Source organism: Protopterus annectens, chromosome 14.part0, assembly GCF_019279795.1.
Source record: "Protopterus annectens isolate FY-2018-M chromosome 14.part0, PAN1.0, whole genome shotgun sequence".
NCBI classification, from domain to species: Eukaryota; Metazoa; Chordata; order Ceratodontiformes; family Protopteridae; genus Protopterus; species Protopterus annectens.
Genome location: NC_056748.1, coordinates 620,389,696 through 620,411,433, shown reverse-complemented (window position 1 = coordinate 620,411,433; position 21,738 = coordinate 620,389,696). Strand labels below are relative to the sequence as shown.

Below are 21,738 nucleotides of genomic sequence, written 5' to 3'. Positions count from 1 at the left end.
TGCAGTCCTCAAGTTCCGGTAAAATTGGTTAGGCTACTTAGGGGCAGGAAGCTGGGAATCGGGGGACTGAGAGGAAGAGCAAGGCATCTAAAAAGGCCAATAACAGGAAGAATACCTGAAGGGCTGGGTGATTCCAACTGCAGAAGACTGTAGTATCTCTTTTGTATTTCAGATACCGGAGTGCTCTCTCATTTGAAATGATCATTTTGAAGTCTATCTCCAAAGGAGGGTTCTTCCATGGGTGAAGTCCGTCCTTTTCTGGTGAGGTGTACTCTAAGGGGGAGGGCATCTGTGAGGAATAAGCTAGACCATTCATCTTCTGCGGATCCCTCTTCCTCTGGTGAAACCTCTTCCATAGCTCTTTTATGTGGGGAGCAGTGCAGGTGGGCAGGGACCGACACCTGTAAGGGGCTTAAGGGTCATAAGGGCCTTGAAAAGGCCTTGGATGAAGTGTTGACAATCACTCTGGGGTTCCTTTGGGGATGACAAGTGTTCAGACTTCTGCTTCTTCTTTTGATGCAGGTCTGCCCTATGTAATGTAGGAGGCCCAGATGCAGACCTATATTTAATATCACAGTGAATTTCCTCCCGAACAAGGATCCGAGGTATCCCCTTATAGCCTTCGGTTATCATGAGCCTCATTTCCCCCTGTACATCAGAGATGGATGCCTGTTTAGCCTCTGAGGACATGACTGTAGTCAGATCTAAGGCGGCCTCAACATCAGGCTTAGCCTGTGAACCAAAACCAGCAACCGTACGTATCTCCGGGCTCTCATCCACCTCAGGAGAGACATCAGTGGTAAGAGGTGCAGCAGAAGGTTCAGGCCTCAGCTTTTCAGTCTTTTGCTTCGTAAGCAACTCTACCTCGGGACCGGAGAATCCCTCCATCTCGCATTTAGCTAGCAACTTTAAGTGCCAACTTTCCAAGTAAATGGCTAGGGAGGAAAGTCTCCTTCTTAGGGGTCTTGGCTACAAAGGCTTGGCAAAAGGGACAGTATTGCTGGTCATGGGTAGGCCCCTAGGCAGAACAAACCCTTCAGATGGCTATCTTTATGTAGAATTTGTCTTCCACGCTGGCACTTGACTTTTTTTGGATGGCAGCAGAAGTTCTGAAGTTGGTGCATACATATGTCACTTATCGCTAACATATGACAGCAGCCTACATGTGATGTACCACGCAGCCTACAGTAGTGAAAGACTTTTCTATACTGGCCCACATCAGGCTGCCTATGGCAGATAACTCCCTCATGTAAAACATACTGCAGCAGATGAACAGAAGGGCATCCAATCCTGTTGCAGCCAGGAGGAGTCACCAACAAGATTTTGGGAGTGTCCTGTTGAATTTTGTACAGGACTTTCCAAATAAAAGGAAGGGAAGGGAAAGATAAAGAAACCTCATCCTCCAAGAAAAACGAGTGGGTGTCCACCTTCCACACCAGTGGACCTGGGACTCTGGCACAAAACCAAGGAAGTTGTCTGTTCAGAGGGGAGGCAAAGAAATCTACTTGAGGAGTACCCCACTAGTGGACACTGTACAGAAACATTCATTTGAAGCATCTATTCATGGAATTGAGTTAAGGACCTCCACAGACTGTCTGCCACTATGTTCTAACCTGAAAGGATGTACACTGCCTGAAGAGCCATTTGATAACGGACAGCAAGATCCCAAACCAGAATAGCCAACTGGCAAAGGAGATAATATTCCTCACTGTCTGTTTATATACCACATAACTGTGGTTTTGTCTTGTGCATACTTTAAGAGGCCCTGGAGAGAAGAGTATGAAAGGTCTGAACAGCTAGCAGAAGGGCTCTCATCTCTTTGACATTGATGTGCTCCTTCTGCTGATGAGGTGAACATACTCTCTGCACCTATAGCGAGCCAAATATTGCCCCCTAATTCCATACCTGATGCATCTGTGAAGAGTTGCTGGGAAGGAAGAGAGGGGATGAATAGGTAGCCCTGGGTTCAGAGCCAACTTCTGAATTCACCAATGAAGTTCCTTCTTTAAACAAGGTAAAATAAGAACTACAAATTCCAGGGAATGGACATGTTGAAGCCAAACTGACTTCAGATATAATCAAAACTCATGTGGAGTCTGGCCATAGGAATCACTGGAATGGTGGATGCCATGAAAACCAGAGCTCTGAGAAATTCCTTGGCTGTAACAGATGCAAGAGGAATCAGAGTTTGAAAAAAAGAAATGAGAGTTGAGGTCTTAGGAGGAGGAAGGGATGTCAACATAGGCACCATCTGAATCCTGCAACCCAGAAAGACAATCCTGAGAAGGGTTCAGACAAGACTATATGAAGTTTATTGTGAACCTCAGGCCCTGAAGAGAAGAAATTACACACTGAAGATTTAGCAACAGGATCGCTGGAGAGTCATCCAAGTAACAAAATACTTGGATCCCTTGAAGCTTGCAATGGCAGGGGTGAGGCATTTGGTGAAAACCCTTGGGACAGAAGAAAGGGCAAAGCAGAGAACTGAAAAAGCTAGGATGCAGAGAAACGTAAAAACTTCCTGAAAAGAGGATGGATTGGAATATGACGATAAGCATCCTTGAGAAAAGAAGAAAACCTACTATGAAATGTTTTAGAACGAAAACCTGACAAACTGGACAGGTCATATGGTCATGAAAAGCTCCTAGATAGAAAAGACATTTATTGGGGTGGCCTTTATGGGAAATCTGACTCCCACACTGGCATTTACCCTTCCTGGATATCAGTAAACCCCTGGAGCAGCAAAAAAAAAAAAAAAAAAAAAAAAAAAAACCCCCGTATGGGGTTCTTATCTGCAATGGTTTGGTTATCAGCGATAAACTGGTGGAAAATGACGTATATGTTCAGATGATGATCAGAAGATGCGCTTAGACTAGCAGCAAAGAAGTTCTGAGGATGGTACATCTGGACGTCACTTTTATGCCCTATGCAAAAGCGAGGAGCGTACTGGGACATCTGGCATACTATAAAACTTTAGTAGGCTTTGGTATACTGGCCCTCAGGGCTTTCACGGCAGGGAAATCCCGTATACCATAAGTAAGGAATACTGCAACAGTGAATGTAAGGACATCTATATAATACCTGACTTCACTGACTGATGGCAATCTTCAGTGATCTACTAGAAGAATCAAACATTTTTGAAAGACAAAGCAAAAACAGGGGCAAGTGAGCGGCACTGGAGATCTGCAGTGCTTGTACTATGATTTTTTTCATTCATTTGATCACAGACAATCAAGAAGGCTGCAACTACTGGTCCCATGCACTTGTACACATTAAATGCTTAAGACAACTTACATTCTGGATTTAAAATACTTTCTCCTCCAGCAATTATGATGGTTAACTGGCCTTTCAATGGGGCATAAAGCCCTCCGCCTCCTTTGTCAGGCCTCACAACAACCTGGAAGGGTGATTATTTCATTGATACCATGGAGGGCTTTATTGCTTGCTTAACTGTAGAATACCAGACATAAAACAGAACTCCACATCAATACAGATCAGAATCAGTCTCATTTTACTACCGCTCTATGAGGTCTAGTTGAAATGACATAGTCATGCCACAGATATAATTCAGACAGAAATGCACCTAAACACAAAACAAGTTGCATAAAGAAAGGAAGCAATATTCTTCTGATGGATTTCCAAATTTCTGACAGTATTTCAGAAAGGCAATTTTCATCAATACCTTGGAGAATGGCAGCAAAGTTAGCAACTGCAACTTCCCCTCCCCCCACCCCAGCTACCAAGAAGGTTGAATATGACCTAAACTGAGCATTAGACAACGTCAAATCTGAGTCATTGTTCTTTGGTGACCACAACATTAACTGGGATAAATGCCAATACTCTTAATTCCATCCTGTATTACAACCTCTTAACTTTGTACATACAACTAGATCCATGATTAGCACACAAAGCTATCATAAACGTGTGTTCATAACTACTCTAGATATAGATATTATGCACTGTTCTCAGTAGTGTCAGTGTCATAGATACACTGGAAGATAAATCAGTATAACCCGTTGCCTACCTTTTTGGTCTTGGAAAACAGCCCAACTCTACAGAAACACAAGTACATTAAAACAAGGAGTTGGGAAGTCTTTAGTTAAAGACTATCTGAAATACACCTGTGGAAGAACAGATCGACCCCCCCCCCCCAAAAAAAATATATATACAGGGCCTTATTTTGTGGTGCACTTAATATCTTTAGTCAGAAATGGGAAATGTTGTATTTAATAAGAGTTATACAGCATACAACTTAGAAAACCACAGATGACTAACAGAACCAATGATAGCACAATTTACAAACAATGTTCAGTACAGACTACACTTTCAAAAGATGTACTTCTAACTGAATGGAGAACCACAGTATGTATGGGATGATTATACAGACTAACAGCCATCCTAAATAACAGCCCAAGTAATAAGTGCTCACTCCAACCTACAGAGGCTATTGTATGCTGAATATTAAAAGAAAAAACTGGACAAAGATCACAAATGCAAGTATCCAATACTCTTCTCACAACAGAACTGAAAACAGCACTAAAGACTGAGAGACATGGCAGGATGTCTTAGCAAATTGCCATGCCAATGAGAAGACAGCTAAAGAGGTACATACCTTAAGTAAAAAGAAAGGATGTGCCAAACAAAACTATTTTAAGTGCAGAAAGGAGGCATACTGGTTGGAGAGCAATCACTTGTAACAAGTCAAAGGCGTAACAATTTTTTTCCATATGTTCATCGCCAAATGACACCCCCCTACAAGCAAGCACCTGAGACTGCTGTTCCATCCTTCCTACCCTTCTTACAGGTTGGTCTAGAAATACATGCAGTACACAGAAGTTTCTGTGCATGGAAAAGATACTGCCCGTGCTACATCACTTTTTACGTAACACACTTCGGTGATGTCACTATTAGGGAGGGTAGGGAACACAAAAAATAAATTTCATAATAGCTACCTTAAAGTACAATATCTTGCAACAAGAGTTATGTTTCCAACACAATTTGCTTGGTACAAAGCTGCAACATGCTTTATGCTAGTACAATATACAGGTTCACAAAACAATTGAACTTGCATCGTTCTCAGAGTTTGCTTGTTTTTCCTGCATTGCAGTTAGAAAACAGGGGCAGAAAATTACTAAAACTAAAGAAAAATTACCAGATTAGGGTGATGCCCTTTAAATGGAAAAGCACACCTAGTATCCTAACTGGCTGCAAAATTCTAGTTTGCTCAAAGCCAGCCCTGATAACACTAACTTTTGGCTGGACACAATAAATGTTCACAGTGAAACTATTTTGAGTCTCGTCTTACTCCCCCATTAGCCATTTCTATTCAATCTCTTACTGCCACAGCACAGACCTCATCACAACAAAAAGCAACCTTTAGCTCAGCACAGCCATTCTGTTCTATTACTAAGGACCCATACGCCAGTGATGGTGTTCGCTTATGTGGAGATATGCCATGCAATCATTCACAAGTTACAGTTTTGTATGTATTTACCCACAAGTACAAATCTACTTAATAAATGAATGACTAAATTTCTTATTTAAGTGCCATAACAAGAACTCTGGTACTCACCTAACTGCTAAAAAGCTTCCATTTAAACAGCCAGATGACGAAAATGTCCCATCAATTTCACTGCAAAAGAATCAGATCAAAATGTTAAATTCTTAATATTTACTCATGATAAATACAAATGTCACTTTTGTGAAAACTACCATAATATAGTGATTTAAATAAAGCAATTAAATATAAATTATATTTGATGCATTTATTACATCATCCACCTATATTTTAAAAGTTAGTCTAGTCTTGCAGCAAATGTAACAAACAGGAAATGAATAAAATGGAAAGCATGACTAAGGCAAAAAAAAATGTCGGTAACATGTTTATGTCCTGTCACATTTACAAAATAAATGCAACAAAACTTCTGATTCATTACAGCAGCAAATACTCAATACAGTAGCACAGCCTTGAGGCACAGAGCAAGGGCTGACAATGCCCCCCCTCCCATGACCATTGAGTTTGACTACCAGCTTCGGCAATGGAAAAGTTGGGGGGGGTGGAGTAAGGCCAATGATGGTGCACACATCCTGGGGAGAAGGAATAATGGCACCTACAAATATACACATGGAGTCCTGAAGGCAATGAATAAAACCAATGAACAGGGGATAAGAGATCAATCCAGCCAAGGTGATCACAGCAGCTTTCGACAGCATATGCATGGAAACACATACATACTGGGGGACAGCATAGCTGGAGCATACACAGTGAAAAAAGAAGTTATGTCCTTACCATAACGTTCCATGTGGAGTGTTCATCTCGCCTTGGTTATTACACATGGGTTCGGAGCCGATCCTCGGCTCCGTGCCGGCCGACTGCAAGCTCTGCATCGAGAAGAAGCTCGAGGACATCTAATACCCACAATCCCCCTCTGCCTTTACCTCAGATCTAGTTTGCAAGCAAACCAGACATAAAGCACGCACACATGCCAACTATATACATAAAAATACATATATACAAACATACCCAGAGTATGATAGTAACAGTAATACTGCAACAGCAGAAGGAGAATACTCCAGACCAGGCACCAAATCGAACGTTCTTCCTAAGGGTGGGAAGGGTGGGAGTGTAATAACCAAGGCGAGATGAACACTCCACATGGAACGTTATGGTAAGGACATAACTTCTTTATGTGAGAGTGTTCAATCTCGCCTTTGTTCTTACACATGGGTAGCGCCCTAGCTCCATGATCCTGAGGAACTCAAGGGAGAACGTTCTTGAGCACAGTGGAACCAAAGGTTGCCCTATCCCTAGAAACCCTGTCCACTTTGTAATGAGATATAAATGTATGTGGTTTAGCCCAAGTAGCAGCCGCACAAATAGTGTCTAAAGGTAAGCGAGCTGCGTGAGCCAAAGATGTAGAAATTGATCTGGTAGAATGTCCTCTGGGTTTTGCTGATAATGTTTGATCAGAAGCTTCATAAACATAAATGATACAGTCAGTTAGCCACTTAGAAAGAGTTAATTTAATAACTGCAAGACCCTTTCTGCTGTCAGCAAAAGCTACAAATAGTTGATCAGATTTCCTGTGATCTTTTGTTCTATCCAAATAAAATCTGAGTTGTCTATGGACGTCTAGTTTGTGCAACATATACTCCAATTTATTAGAGTGGTTTTTAAAGAAGGTGGGTAATTCGATGGACTGATTAATATTACTAGTAGAACAAACTTTGGGAAGAAAGGATGGATTAGTGCGTAGGGATACTCTGTCAGAATGAAAAATTAAATAAGGATGTTTGACCGAAAGGGCCTGCAGCTCAGACACCCGTCTAGCAGATGTAATAGCCACTAGAAATAATGTTTTCCATGACAAAAATTTCAAAGTGCAACTTGAAGCTGGTTCAAAGGGTGGTAACATCAATTTAGAGAGCAATAAGTTTAAATTCCACGGTGATGTCGGACTTCTGACTGGTGGTCTGATATGAAAGGAACCTTTTAAAAAGGCTTTACAAAGTCTGTGAGCCATAATAGGTGCACCACTTTCTTCTACATGATAGTTAGAAATGGCAGCTAACTGTACTCTTAGCTGGGGAAGCTCCTTCCTGAAATAATTCAGTCAAAAATTCTAAAATCTTATTCAACGGAGCTGTAACAGGGTCCAACTGATGTGACTCCGCCCAGAAGACAAAACGTTTCCACTTACTGGTGTAAGTCTTTGTAGTGGAAACTTTATGAGAAGCTACCAAAATATCTTGAACCGCCGATGTAAGGGGAATTGACCTGGCTAGAAAGGGAAGCGGAGCAGCCAAGCTGCTAGATGGAGAGATTCTAGGGATGGGTGAGGAACTCCTGACGAGTGAGTCAGTAGATCTGGCTCTGGGTCCAGCATCCAAGGTCCCCGAATGCGGTGATGCAATAGAAAGGGGAACCAAATTTGACGAGGCCAGAACGGAGCAATGAGAATTATAGTCCTCTGAAGGTTGTTTGCTTTCTGTAGAAACTTTGCAATCAGGGGAAATGGAGGAAAAGCATATAGGAGACCCGGGGGCCAATAGTGCACCAGCGTCCCTGGGGACTTCCCCTGGAGGGGGTAATAGGGCAAAGTAGCTCCTGCATTTGGCGTTCATTGGAGACGCAAACAGATCGCAGGTAGGCTGGCCATATTTGCGAAAAATCCTTCCCGCAACTGACTGTTTGAGGGACCACTCGTGAGGCAATAGTATTGCCCTGCTCAGCCTGTCGGCTATGACGTTGGATGACCCCGGGATGTGCGTTGCGATCAGAAAGCGACCGGTGGACTCTGCCCATTGCCAAATTCTCATGGCCTCTCTGCATAGTTGGTAAGACCTGGTTCCCCCTTGCTTGTTTATGTACCAGACTACGGACATGTTGTCTGTCTGAACTGCAATGGTCCCTGGAGGAAGAAGGGGAGCAAAGTGTTGCAACGCCAAAAACACTGCCCTCAACTCCAGAACATTGATGTGCAGATTGTACTCCAGATTGGTCCATTCGCCTTGGACTGTCTGTCCCTGAAAGATGCCCCCACCCTTTCAGGGAAACGTACGTGGATATCGACGCTGACGGTGTGGGAAGCACAAATGGTCTTCCGCGGATAGGTTGCAAGTCTGTAACCACCACATTAGGTGTGATTTGCATGTTTTCGTTATCAATATTTCGTGAGTCAGTGGAAGTTGTTGGAATGACCATTGTGCAAATAGAAGCCATTGTAGCACTCTCATGTGCAGTCTTCCCAATGGTATCGCAATGAGAGAAGCTGCCATGAGACCCAAAACTTTCAGAACAATTTTTGCTGGGGACTTTCTGGACTGACAGAAGGGAAATGTTGAATTGAAGTGCTACTATTCTTTCTGTAGGAAGTTTTAGAACTAACTGACGCGTATCTAATTCCGCTCCTATGAATAAGATATGCTGTGATGGCTGTAGCAACGATTTTTCGAAATTTACTGAAATGCCAAGGTGTGTACAAAGTTGTAGGGTGTAATCCCTGGCTTGTATCAGTTGACGCCTGGTGGTGGCAGACAGGAGCCAGTCGTCCAGATACGGAAACACCTGGAATCCTAGGCGCCTCAGATGAGACGCTACCACTGCCATGCATTTGGTGAAGACCCTGGGGGCTGTGGTCAGGCCAAAGGGCAGGGCTCGAAACGGATAGTGACTGGCTCCCAGCTGGAAGCGCAAATGATCCCTGGACGCCCTGGCCATTTTGATGTGGTAGTATGCGTCCTTCAGATCTACTGAGCACATCCAGTCGTCCTTCTGTAAGAATGGAAGGATCGATTGAAGCGTGACCATTCGGAACTTTTCCTTCTTGACAAAGGTGTTGAGATGGCTTAGGTCCAGAATTGGCCTCCAGTCCCCTGTTTTCTTTGGAACTAAAAAGAACCTTGAGTAAGTTCCGAATCCTATTTGGTCCACTGGGACTGGTTGGATGACTCTTTTTTCTAGCAGCTTTGAAATTTCTGTAGCTGCTGGCTCTCGCAGATGGGGTGGTACATCTGGGAGCTTTCTTTTTGGAATGGGGGTGGATAGAAATGGGATTTTGTAACCTCTGGTAACAACGCTTTTTACCCAATTGTCTGAGGAAAGGTTTTGCCAGGCCTGAGGGTATAAAGCTAAGCGACCCCCGACTGCCTCCAGAGCAGGACAGTCGGGCCTCCTCTCAGGAGTGCTGAAAAGGTTTGCCAGGAGGTTATCCCTGTCACCTTGGTTTTATGGACCCCTCTGCCGCCAGGGCGGCGTCTTCCACCTCTGCCCCCTCTGCCTCTAGAGGGGCATCACCCTGTGTGTTTGGGAAAGATCCTTGGGGTTTTGAAACCACATTTTCCCACCACGTTGCCCTTTGGGGTGCGGTCTGGAAGGGTGGAAAACGGACTCCGACAGCAGACAGAGTCTTTCCCTCCTGTTCACACCGGGTAAGGGTCTCCTTTACTTTAGGGCCAAAAGTGTGGCTCCGTCAAATGGGGCGTTAGTAAAGGAAGACTTGAAGGCTTCGCAAATGAACATAAGCGCATCCAGGATTGCCTACGAAGAGCAATCGCTGAAGCCGCTGCCCTACTCGATCCTTCGGCTGCATAGGATATCAGCCTCATGGACGAGTTCACAATGGACGTAAGGGTGTTGAGATGCGCTGTAACTTTCTCTGAGACAGCGGCATCTGTAGCACCCTGGAGGGTATCTCCCAACTCTTTGACTAGATCCCTCTGTAAAGCGTGTAAAATGAGTCAAATAGTTCAGGGAACGCATAGAAAGCCGCTGAACTGAAAATGCACTTCCCGTATCTGTCCATGGTCCTAGAATCTTTGTTAGGCGGATGGACAGATGAGGAAGACTCCGACATCTCCTTTTTCGTGGCGCTGCCACCACCATGGCGTCTACTGGAACTCCTTTGGTGAGGTAAGCTTTGTCCTGTGGTGCCGTGATGTACTTATTTGGCTTCCTAGGGACTGGTTCCACCGTGTCAGGAGTCTCCCACGCCCTTCGAGCAATTAATTCCATTAACTCATCAAAGGGCGGAGTGACCCAGGAGGAGGAAGGACGGGCACCAAATGCCTTCAGCAAAACTGACTCATCCTCAGAAGGGGGAAGGGCTTGCCAGTCACCTCTCTGTTTTAGGATCTCCAAGATGTCAGAAAAAGAGACATCCTCTGAAGGTGACTTGGGGGACCCTTCTGACTCATCTAAGTCAGTATCAGATGTCAAGGATTCTTGTGGAGAATCCAAGTGTCTCCTCTTACACAGTCTTTTCCTAGGAACTTCTTCGTGGGGAGCATCCGAAGAAGCCTCCGAGGAAGAGGGGGCACCCTCCAGGGGTGGCTGAGACACTGGTGCCCGACGCTTGGACGTGGCCGTGGGTGCAGAGGAAGATAACGGTCCTTTGTGGGATGGAGAAGCTGTACCTGCTGATGTGGTTGTCTGGGTAGACAACACCTTCCTCATGAGGTCGAAGGCCCCCGGGTCCCAAGTCGAGGTATCTCCCGGTTCCGAAGAAATGGGAAGAATCCCCGAAACAGGAGCCGAAGGCACCGACCCCGAGGACGGAACCGAATCGATCCGTGCCGAGGCCCCGAGAGGGAGCGTCGGAACAGAAACATCGGTCCGACTCTCAGTCCCGGAACCAAGGACGGATCTTCGCCCCGAGACTCCGGTACCGGATGGAGTCGAGGTGAACGGTGCCGACCGAGAAAAAGACGGTTCTGGCACCGAGGGCTCCACAATCATCAGGTCAGCTTCTTCCGGCTCCGAAGACTGGACAGGTCTCGGAGGAGGAACAGGTGGAGATAGTGGCAGGCCTTCAAGTCTCGACATCAACTGAGAGGAGACCGAGATAAGCTTAGATAGGGCCGTATGCTCCATCAGTTTCTGCACCACACGGTCCACATCGGTGTCGGAAAGGGGCCTAGAAGAGCGAGTCGAAGGGATCGAAGACGGAGCCGACCTCAGCAGAGTCGGTGGAGGGAGCTCCGTCACCGGTTCCAAGACTCGAGGCTCGGAAACTGCCAACAGTTGAACACTCGGCCCCGAAGTCTGTGGAACCGGTGATCTAACTAGACCCGAAGAGCTCGGAGCCGATGACTTTGGCTCCGACGCCTTCGACCCCTTCGAAGACTTGGATGCCTGGTCTGAAGCATCCAGAGCCTCCTGGAAAGAGGGTTTCAGCAATCCCTGTCCATCAGTTTCCTCGCCTATCTGTCATGACCCTCCCACTAAAAGAGTGACAAATAGAGCAGTCCTCTTGTAAGTGGAGAGGGCCAAGACAGTAGACACAGGAACTGTGGTTGTCTGTGACCGACATCTTTTGGCCACACTGACAACGTTTGAAGCCAGATTTTAATTTCTCTGACATAATACCAAGAGAAAAGAGACAGTCCAGTCCAGTAAAAGTCAATTCCAGTGAAAAAGAGTCAAATCCGGTAATAGAAGTCAATGTCTTAGAAAGCAGACTACAACAATATCTTAGTCAAAGTAATCCAAGTAGGGGTGGTAGGCCCCGAAAAACTCTGTACCCTTTAGTTAAACTAAGTAACTAATCTAAGGAACCGAGAATTCTAAACCCACTCACACACCTTACTCTTAACTTAAATGACTAGATTTAAAGTAGTTTTCTGAAAAATGTAAACAGAATAGATAATTTCTTATCTGAAAAAGCCTCGAGCTAGCCTCCAGCGATGCGTATGCAGCAGCGGCAAACTAGATCTGGGGTAAAGGCAAAGGGGGATTGTGGGTATTAGATGTCCTCGAGCTTCTTCTCGATGCAGAGCTTGCAGTCGGCCGGCACGGAGCCGAGGATCGGCTCCGAACCCATGTGTAAGAACAAAGGCGAGATTGAACACTCTCACATCCAGTGTTCATATCAGTCACCAGGAGACAGGGTTAAGACATAAGCAGAAGAAACACTGTTTTTTCCCCATCCAGTTTTCAAATACAGCAGTATAATACTTTTTTAAAGTTTGGAGAGATCTTCAGTTTAGTTTATATTTGTAATTTTGTTTGTGGGGTGGGGGATGTACAGCTCTGGCCTCTCATGGAACAAATGGGCTAGGAATGGTCATGGCTTTTGTCCTGAGATAACAGTTCACGGGGAGATGATGGCAAACCAAAAAAAAACACATTTTACATATACATAACATCTATAGCTCTCTCTCTCTCTCTCTGTGTATATATATATATATATATATATATATATATATATATATATATATATATATATCTATATATATATATATATATATCTATATATTTTTTTAAATATATAAAAAATAAATGAGCAGCGTACAACAATAATTGAATATACATATAATAGCAAATAATACATACTGCAGCAAACATACACACACACACACACATATATATATATATATATATATATATATATATATATATATATATATATATATATATATTATACATACAATATGAAACATAGTAATAAACAGATATACCAATATCTAGCTAGAAGCTAGGAATAAAAGGTGGATGTAGCTACAGATAGTACTAAACTCATATACCCAAATCTTATATACAAATATTGCACTAAACTCAAGCAGACAAAGCAGATGCTCCACACAAAGGCGGAACAAGCTAGAAGGGCTAATGGGATGGAAGGGGAAGATAGAGGAATAAGAAAGGAGACTGAGTGAGTAGCATATGTGGTAGTGATAGAAAGCTAGGTGTAAGTCAGTTGGATATGTATTTGGAGTTGAGATGAAGTGAGGTAGTTAAGCATGTTATAACAGGTCTGAGAGACTGAGCGAGTAGTATATGTGGTAGTGATAGAAAGCTAGGTGTAAGTCAGTTGGATATGATTCGGAGTTGAGATGAAGTGAGGTAGTTAAGCATGTTATAACAGGTCTGAGAGACTGAGTGATGAGGGAAGCGGAGGGTAAAGGGTGAGCCAGAGCCTGCAGAGGAAGAAATGTAATGATCAGACTGTGTGAGGCAGGGTGGCTAGAGGAGGGGAGACAAAGGGGATGTAAAAAGGAGGGTTACTAGTCGAGACTGGTGCATGGGCATAACCAGAGACTTTTTAAGTGAGTTTTTAGTGCAGTCTTGAAGTGATTGCAAGAAGGTAGTGTGGTTATACAGGGGGGAAGAGTGTTCCATAATTTGGATATGACGTAACAGAATAGTGCTTCTCTCGCTGAGTTCTTGGGTTTGGTCACTAGAAGTAGATTTTTGCTGCTGGAGCGTAGTGGTCTAGTGGAGCAGTAGGGCTGGAGAAGGTTTTGACGGGATGGGACTTTAAGAGGATGGTTTGCTAACTTGTGGAAGAGAGAGAGTGTTGATTCATATGAAGAAGTTGAGGGAGTTCAAACCAGTCAAGTTCTCTAAGTGAGATACAGTGGTGGCTGCGATAGGATGCACCACTGGCAAACTTAGCAATTTTATTGTAGCAAGTCTTGAGCTTGTTTAGGTCTGTTTGTCTAAGGTAGGTAAGTACAGGAGAGGCGTACAGTAAAGTGGGAATTGGCAGCAGAAATTCTGGCCGTCTTGGAGAGGAATTGTTTCTGTACAATGCACCTAGTTTTTCTGTGAACCTTTTTTATGGTAACAGAAATGTGAGTGTCAAATCTAAGATTATCAATCTGAACACCAAGTAGTTTGGTGTGTTCTGTTGGGGAAATGATGGTATTGTCTTTGGCTAGAATATTAAAGTGGGGGATAACTGGGTTAGATTTAGTGGGTTGGAAGATAAGGAGTTTAGTCTTGCTCAGGTTGAGTAACAAGTGGGCATTAGATAGCCAGCTTTCTAAGGATAAAAAGGCTTCCTGTGTGATCTTGAGAAGTTCAGGTATAGGTGGGGCTAAGCAGATGAGGGTGGAGTGATCTGCATACTGTACAAGAAAAGCATGCTTGGTGACTGTGAACAGATCATTGGTGAAGACTGAGAATAGTAGGGGACCAAGGATGAAGCCTTGGGGAACACATTGTTACAAGACGTTGAGGAGATAGGTTATTATGCCAGACAACTGATTGTTGGCGGCGGGTAAGATAGCTGTGAAACCAATCAACAGCTGATTGGGAAAAGGATAGGTTAGTGAGAACAGAGATTAGTAGACAGTAATAAATAGATATATACAGATACATATACACATTTAATACAGAATGTGTCAGAATTTAACAGTGTGTGGTACATTATGCAATTAACATTTGGAAGCACTAGCCTTGACTAGGTACAGCTTATGTTAGTTTTGCATTTGGCTCTGTCTGTCTTACACCATCCATTTCACAACCTGCACTTATTTGCTCAAGTAATTTTCAACTCATCCACCTAGTAAACTTGTCTGCTTATGAAACTGGTTAAGAAAGCTTTCCCTTTGAAGTCACAGTATATTGTTTGAATAGTAGTATAATATGCAAAACCTGTATTAACCTAACACACTATCAAACTTTTCGTAACACTAATGTATAACTATTTACAAAACTACTCAAGCTGTACAGGAACTTCAAAGGAAGGAAGCTTACATGCTGCTAAGTGTTATTCTGACAGTACTTAAAAGAAAAGAATCTTCATGAAGAGGTCATTACAACAATAAATTAGAACACTGCGGTTTTCCAATCTTCTGTCAAGCCAGTTTTTGTTCAACTTATCCGCACACTGCTCTCCATGTACTCCAATGCCAGACCTGTGATTACAAAGCTAATGATGTAGGGTACAAAAATATTTTATATTTTAATATATATATATATATATATATATATACACACACACACACACACACACACATACATAGGGTCTATATTAGATTCCCGAAAGCAGACAATGTCAAATCCAACATTGTCGACACGAGAATAGTGAAAGTGCAGAAAATCAAATGGGTAAACGGAAATCTTCGTAAGGGGAGATTTCCATTTACTTCAATGTAGTGCGGTCTCTGAGTTGGTATATTTAAGTAGCGGGGGGTGCAATGGGGCTTGCCCCCCTGCCTACACCCTTTAGATTTTCTTTTGCTGTTGATTTTTAGGAACATTCGAAATTTTAATAGTTCGATCACTAAAGGCCGACCTTTAGTGCTTCGAACTATTAAACTTTCGATGTTCTAATATACACCCTATACGTGTGTGTGTGTGGTATAGAGGGAACTGATCAACAAATCATTTTGCTGAAAGGAAAAGCCAATATAGCTGTTCGCACATTACCAACTTTTTTCTGTTTAAGACTGTATTAGAGTGGGGATCATGGAGTTAGTCCTTTCGCCACTGTAATGTAATCTCAGAGTTGGGGTTGTGCGTGTGTATATGTGTATTACATATAAAATTAGCTGATAGCCCCTTCAATGAAGAACATTTTTAATTTTGTTTAACTTTTGATAAGTTGGTGTATCTTGACCCCTTTAGGGTCATTTTTTTTTTTTTTAATATTAACATAGTTACTTCATCAAATCAGTTATTCTGTTTCTCATTTGAATAAACCATGGTTTTTAACAGTAGATCCATGTGGATTACAGCATTTTACTCTCTTCCTCACAGTTGTATGACCTGAGTTAGAATATTTAAGTCTTCTGGAGTGCTGTGGTACAAGCTCATACCTCTCAATCTCTTGGAGCAGGAAATCTGGACAAAGCCATAAATAATGGGTGGACAAAGGCCCAAAAATAGGGACAATTTTTAAATATTGCTCTTACAAAACCAGAAAGTTGACAGAATAGCAGGTTTTGCATTAGCATGGATTTTCTGAAGGGCATGAAGTCTGAAAATCAAATGACTGTCATTATTTTCAGACTTCAGTCTATTTTCCACTGATTTGACAAAAAAAAAAAAAAAAACACACACACTTTTAAGAAACTGGACCAAAAATACGAGGCAAAAATCTGTACAGTTGAGAGGTATGGTACAGAGCCCCACCCGCTTAAGCAATGTGCCCCCCCTCCAGTTTTTATACGCAGCAGTATAATACTATTTTAAATTCTGGAGAGATCTTCAGTTTAGTTCAGATTTGTGATTTTTAATGATTGTGTTTGTGGGGTTGTGGGATGCACATGGTATTAAAAAGGCACTTTGGGATCTGATGCTTTGTACAGTTGATTTAATGCCATATACCCACATGTTTATGTGTTTTTACACATACACAAGTCACAGCAAAGAAAGTTTGTAGCAAACAAATTCCATTTGTTGAAATAATCAAAAATACTATAAAGAACTGGCAAAAAGTAAAACTGAAAGCAAAATACAGAAGTTTCAAATAGAACTATGTAACATTTCTCACTAAAAGGATGAGGGGAGGGTGCCTTTACTGTTACAGTAATTCTCCAAGACCTACTTTAACAATTAAGAATCCTACAAAATAGTACTATTGTATTCAGGAAGGGTCACTGTAACAGTATTAACATTTGTATAAAATCCTGCATTTATTACCTATGCCAGCTGAGAGAGTTTTATCACTTTGTAACACAGCTATGCCAAAACCTGCTGTACTACTTAGACTGTACTTTCAACTCTTAAATGTGAGTTATCTATGTGGCAGATTTCTTATGCAGAAACAATTCAAAATTAAGCTGCCAAAGTTGTTACTAATCTGGTGAAATGTGCCCAACAAGTGTTTACTGTACTCACAGTACAAGGCAACAGAGTGGGTTAACCACACTGATGATCAAACAGCTAAGCCTTCTTTTACCTTAATGAAGAACGCAGTTGATTGTGTTTTCCTGAACTTATGAGCTTTCCTGGTAAAACAGTTGTACATGCATATATTGCGTACGTAAAAGATGTGCTCCTTCATTTCTGATAGCCTAGATAAAAGACTGGCAAGCTGGGTAACACACTGCCACTGCTGAAACCATCCCTTAGTTAAAAGACAAAATTGAGTTTTCAATGACATCCATTCTTTACTTGATAAAATAAATAAATGAAACCGAGAAAGAAATGCATTCTGAGGTTTGCACAGGACAGCCTGGTGGTTCGGAAATTTCTCTGAAGCAACAGGCACCAGCATTAACCATTTTATATCTTCTGTTATATCTGCTCCTCCAAATGGAGGCTCATCAAGCATGAAGCTGAAGTCTCAGGGGTGGGGGAGGAGATAAGTCTTCTTGGTAGTCAAAGATCATTTGCAAAGATTAAAATATTTCCTACAATCAACTGAAAGCATAAAACTGATCATTTCCTGTTCACAGATGCATTTCAATTTACTAATCTACTATTTTTTTTAAAGGTGATCCCAAGTCCTTAAAAAGGTACTTTAAATTTCTGATCTCACTGTATTAGCTAAAACACTTAACTTTCTGAGTCACCATGTTTCAAGCTCTAATGACACAACTGCAGGGTCTTGAAGATAAAGTCAACATGAATATTTTTTCTTGTATGTGAATTTTAACAGTACTATTGAAAAGTACTTTTTTTAAACAAACTTCTTTACTGTTGCTAACACAAGCATATGCATCGTATTTACATTTCAGTGAGACATTATATCATTTCACATTGTACGTCACCAAAGATTACAATTACAGCAGTAGTAATCTTCTCACTCCAATGCTACTACTCTCACTGTAACAATTCTACATTTCACAAGACATATTTATTATAGAGGAAAAGCACATGATACTCAACTGATCTCCTTAATCTAACTTCAGAATTTTTCTCAACTAAGGCCCTCAGTCTTCACATCATCAGATCTGTGCCCCACTAGCAAAAATATTTTTAAAAGCAATTTACAATCGGTTGCTTAACCACAACAGTACATATAGTTTTCAGTGTGATACTCAAAATGGGTTCCAAGGCAGTTTTGCTACACTTCCTACTGAATATATGGCAACAGATAAAACATGAAGAAGCATCAATGATGGCTGCCTCACAGTAGGTGTGTTTGTAAATATGCTAGGCATCAGAGACGAACCATTCTCTCTTACTAGCCGACATGGACAAGTTCAACTTTGGGGCATATGCAATAATTTAGATTACAAACTGTCAAACTATACTTTCCAGATTAGCAACCACCGCCATTTCCTTTTCATAAATGACATGAAAACTAACCTCCTTTCTCTAATATATTAGTAAGTATGCTTAACACTTTCTTATTCCAGCTACAACAGTCACAACAATTAGATTTTATTTCCTTATGGAAGTGGACCTACAACAGCAAAGCTTACATTTAATCAAAGCAAATTCAATGCTGCTGTTTGCCTACTCATAAAGGCTAGTTAACACTCAAGCCAAAACCCCACCTCTTGCATTCACAGATTCCCCACTCAAATTGAATCCCAAAAGCATCCAGCAGAGGTATCTAGACTTCATTCACACCTGTCTTTTTACTTAAAACCGATACAGAAACTGTAGCTAGCAGGACCTTATCTCAGCTGACGTGTGCTATAGCCCTTAACAACTGCTCTTCCTTGTACCATGCCAGGTTTTGACAGAGAATGTACTCGTACTCAAGTACGGGCTACCAATCTTTGCGTTATAATCCACAACTCACAGCTTTTACAAAATATTGAAAATAAAACTTCCCGATTTCTCTTTTAGGCTGGAATCATTCCACTACGTACTTGTGAACAGCAGAGCTATCCTCTTGCTAAATACCTCAATTTACAAAATTATTAACTGCAGTATTGCCAACTCCTAAACAGCAAAGGATTACAGAAACCTCTTACTCCCTCAAAAATAATAGTAAGGCATGCATGTTAAGCAGACCTTCCCCTTTGGGCTCGCAACAGGGGAGAAAATGTTTTCCAGTACTGGATCTTCTGTATGGAATTAGTCACCAAGTGAAATATGAAATCAAGAAACTGAGGGGTTCTAAAGTAAAACTTAAACAGCACCTACTCAAAGAAATGAAGTCTAATCTGTGTATACTTTGTAATATGCATGCGCATCTATGTAAGCACTTTGGATATGCTCACAAACCTAAGTCAGTAAATGCGGAAGCCCACTATTTAAAACCATTTTAATGAAAATAAATATACACAAGATGAGCTCTTTTGCAACCTAGTTGCTTCATCAGATCTAAATACATTAGTAGCACAGTTGATTTAAATAGTACAGCCACAATCAGTATGCCAACCTCTTCAATTTCAAAGCAGGTTTTAAAGGGGTATTGCCATTCAACCCAACACCCCTATTAGCAGCTGAAATCCATTTCAGCTCTATAAACTCAGTACATCACCACTTCTTATAGTATTACAGTATTTCTCTAACACTAAGAATTTAAACCTATGCAATATCCCTTCCTACACTTTATGTCTAGCTAATGCATTTCTAGGATTGCCTTTATTAATAGCATAAATATGCTCCCTTATGTGATCCCCAAGACATCTGTTAGTCTTACCAACATAATATGCATTGCAATGATCACGTTAAGTAAACCAAATCCTTTGTATTACAATCTGCACAGACGTCAAAGGCAAATGTCCATCCATTCATAGGATGCATAAAAATATTGTCTAACTTAATAGAGCTACAAATATTGCAACTGCCACATGGGTATGTCACTCTCCTTTTATTCAGATTCTTTTTATTAGAGGTAGCACAGCAACCTCTTTAATGAGGGGTTGTTCTTAAAAACAAATCACGGTTCATAACCCAAAATCTCTTTACATTTCTCAGTGCTTCCTGGTAATATTACAGATGGCACTGGAATCACTTGAATATGTAAGAGACATCCTAATGGAATTAATATCATAACTTCGATTCAGAGGAGCGACTTCATCACTATCAAAATACAGTCTCTTTCGACCATGTCTCAGTGACAGAAGTCCATTCTGGATGGCAGTGATATCACAATCCGAATAACTATGTTGCCTATATTCTGTTAAGAAATAATCTCAAATTTAATTTCAGTATCATTTAGGATTATGGTAAATAAACAACATCCACAGTTACTAAAAGAAAGTCAGAGTGCTCCACAGACCTTTTTGCCAATATCTTTAGAAAATGCTTAGCATACAGATTATTCAGCATATAGAATTAGTTTACTCTGTTCTCTTTTGGAATTGGTTTTAACCAACAATGTATTTGCTTTCAATGATAAACTGTTTATTTAGAAGACAGTAGCAGCTATGGGCACCACATGTGCAAATAGTTATGCGAACATGGTGCTAGGCACATTGACAAGTTACACATATCTTTGATTCTTCTAATCCATTTTACACAAAACATTTTGCATTATAGTCCATTTGTAGATGTATTTTTTTATAAGGGCTGGTACAAATTGTATTTATTAGATTTTTTGCATCAAAACAGATTTTCTTAGCTTTACATTTAATTCTTCTGACTTTTTTATGGATTTTTTTTAGATCTACGAGTTCTTAGGGGTGAATGTGGGCTAAATACTATTTTGTATAAAAAGCCTGTAAAGTAAATTCTAAGTTGCATGCACCCTTCTTCTTTCAGCTTTTCCTGATTAGGGGTCACCACAGTGGATCACTTGTCCGCTTGTGATTGGCAGGGGAGTTTTACGGTGTCGAGTTGCCAGCCCGGCGCCCAACCTTCCACTGAAGGCACACACACGCACTTGCACCTAGGGCCAATTTAGAGTATCCAATCCACCTACAGCATGTCTTTGGGATGTGGGAGGAAACCGGAGCACCCGGTGGAAACCCACACGACAACAAGAAGGACATACATACTTCACACAGAAGGCACCCCAGCAGAGGATCGAACCGGAGAGCCTCTTGCTGTGAGGTGGCAACGCTAACCCCTGCACCACCCTGGCCGCCCTCACAGAGCACGCACCCTAGAAAGCTTAAACTGAATTTAATAAAGGAGCAGTTTTTTTTAGAAATGCTAGACTACACACCAGGGATAGCGAGTACTCTTCCGATGATGTTTTAGCTAATGAATATAGGCAACATGGTTATTCTGATCACTGCCATCAAGAATGAAGTTCTGTCATTGAGACATGGTTGAGTGAGACCATATTTTAATACTTGGAGGCAATCGCTGCTTGAGTTACAAAGCCATGTCTGACCCAGCTCTGTTAGAAATGCTACATCTAAAGAAATCCCAATCTCTCAGCACTACACGCTCCAGAGACCTCAACCTCATTACCACAAGCAACAGAACAAGCTGGAGGGACAGGTTCATAACCCAAAGGCTGCCCATGCTATGGAATAGACTTCCTATACATGTCAAGTGGAGTGGCTCACTGGCCATCCAAGAGAAATATTGAAGAGTGGATGGGAAATGGAAAATTCACCCTAGGGATTACTCCAGTGGCTCTCCTTGACAGAAGCACTGGGATCTAAGGTCGGGTGGCACGATGCCAGGGTAATCCTATGGGCTAGGCTTGT

The 21,738-nt window shown here is 41.8% G+C and overlaps 1 protein-coding gene across 4 annotated transcripts in view; it reads right to left on the bottom strand.

Moving 5' to 3' along the window:
* Positions 1-21,738, bottom strand: part of HERC4 (HECT and RLD domain containing E3 ubiquitin protein ligase 4) — a 3,175,640-nt gene that overhangs the window by 1,660,664 nt on the left and 1,493,238 nt on the right. For all 4 annotated transcript variants that reach the window (XM_044056374.1, XM_044056377.1, XM_044056376.1 and 1 more), the window contains one exon: positions 5,573-5,632. In XM_044056374.1, the coding sequence (XP_043912309.1) occupies positions 5,573-5,632 (60 nt within the window). The remainder of the gene's footprint in view (positions 1-5,572; positions 5,633-21,738) is intronic.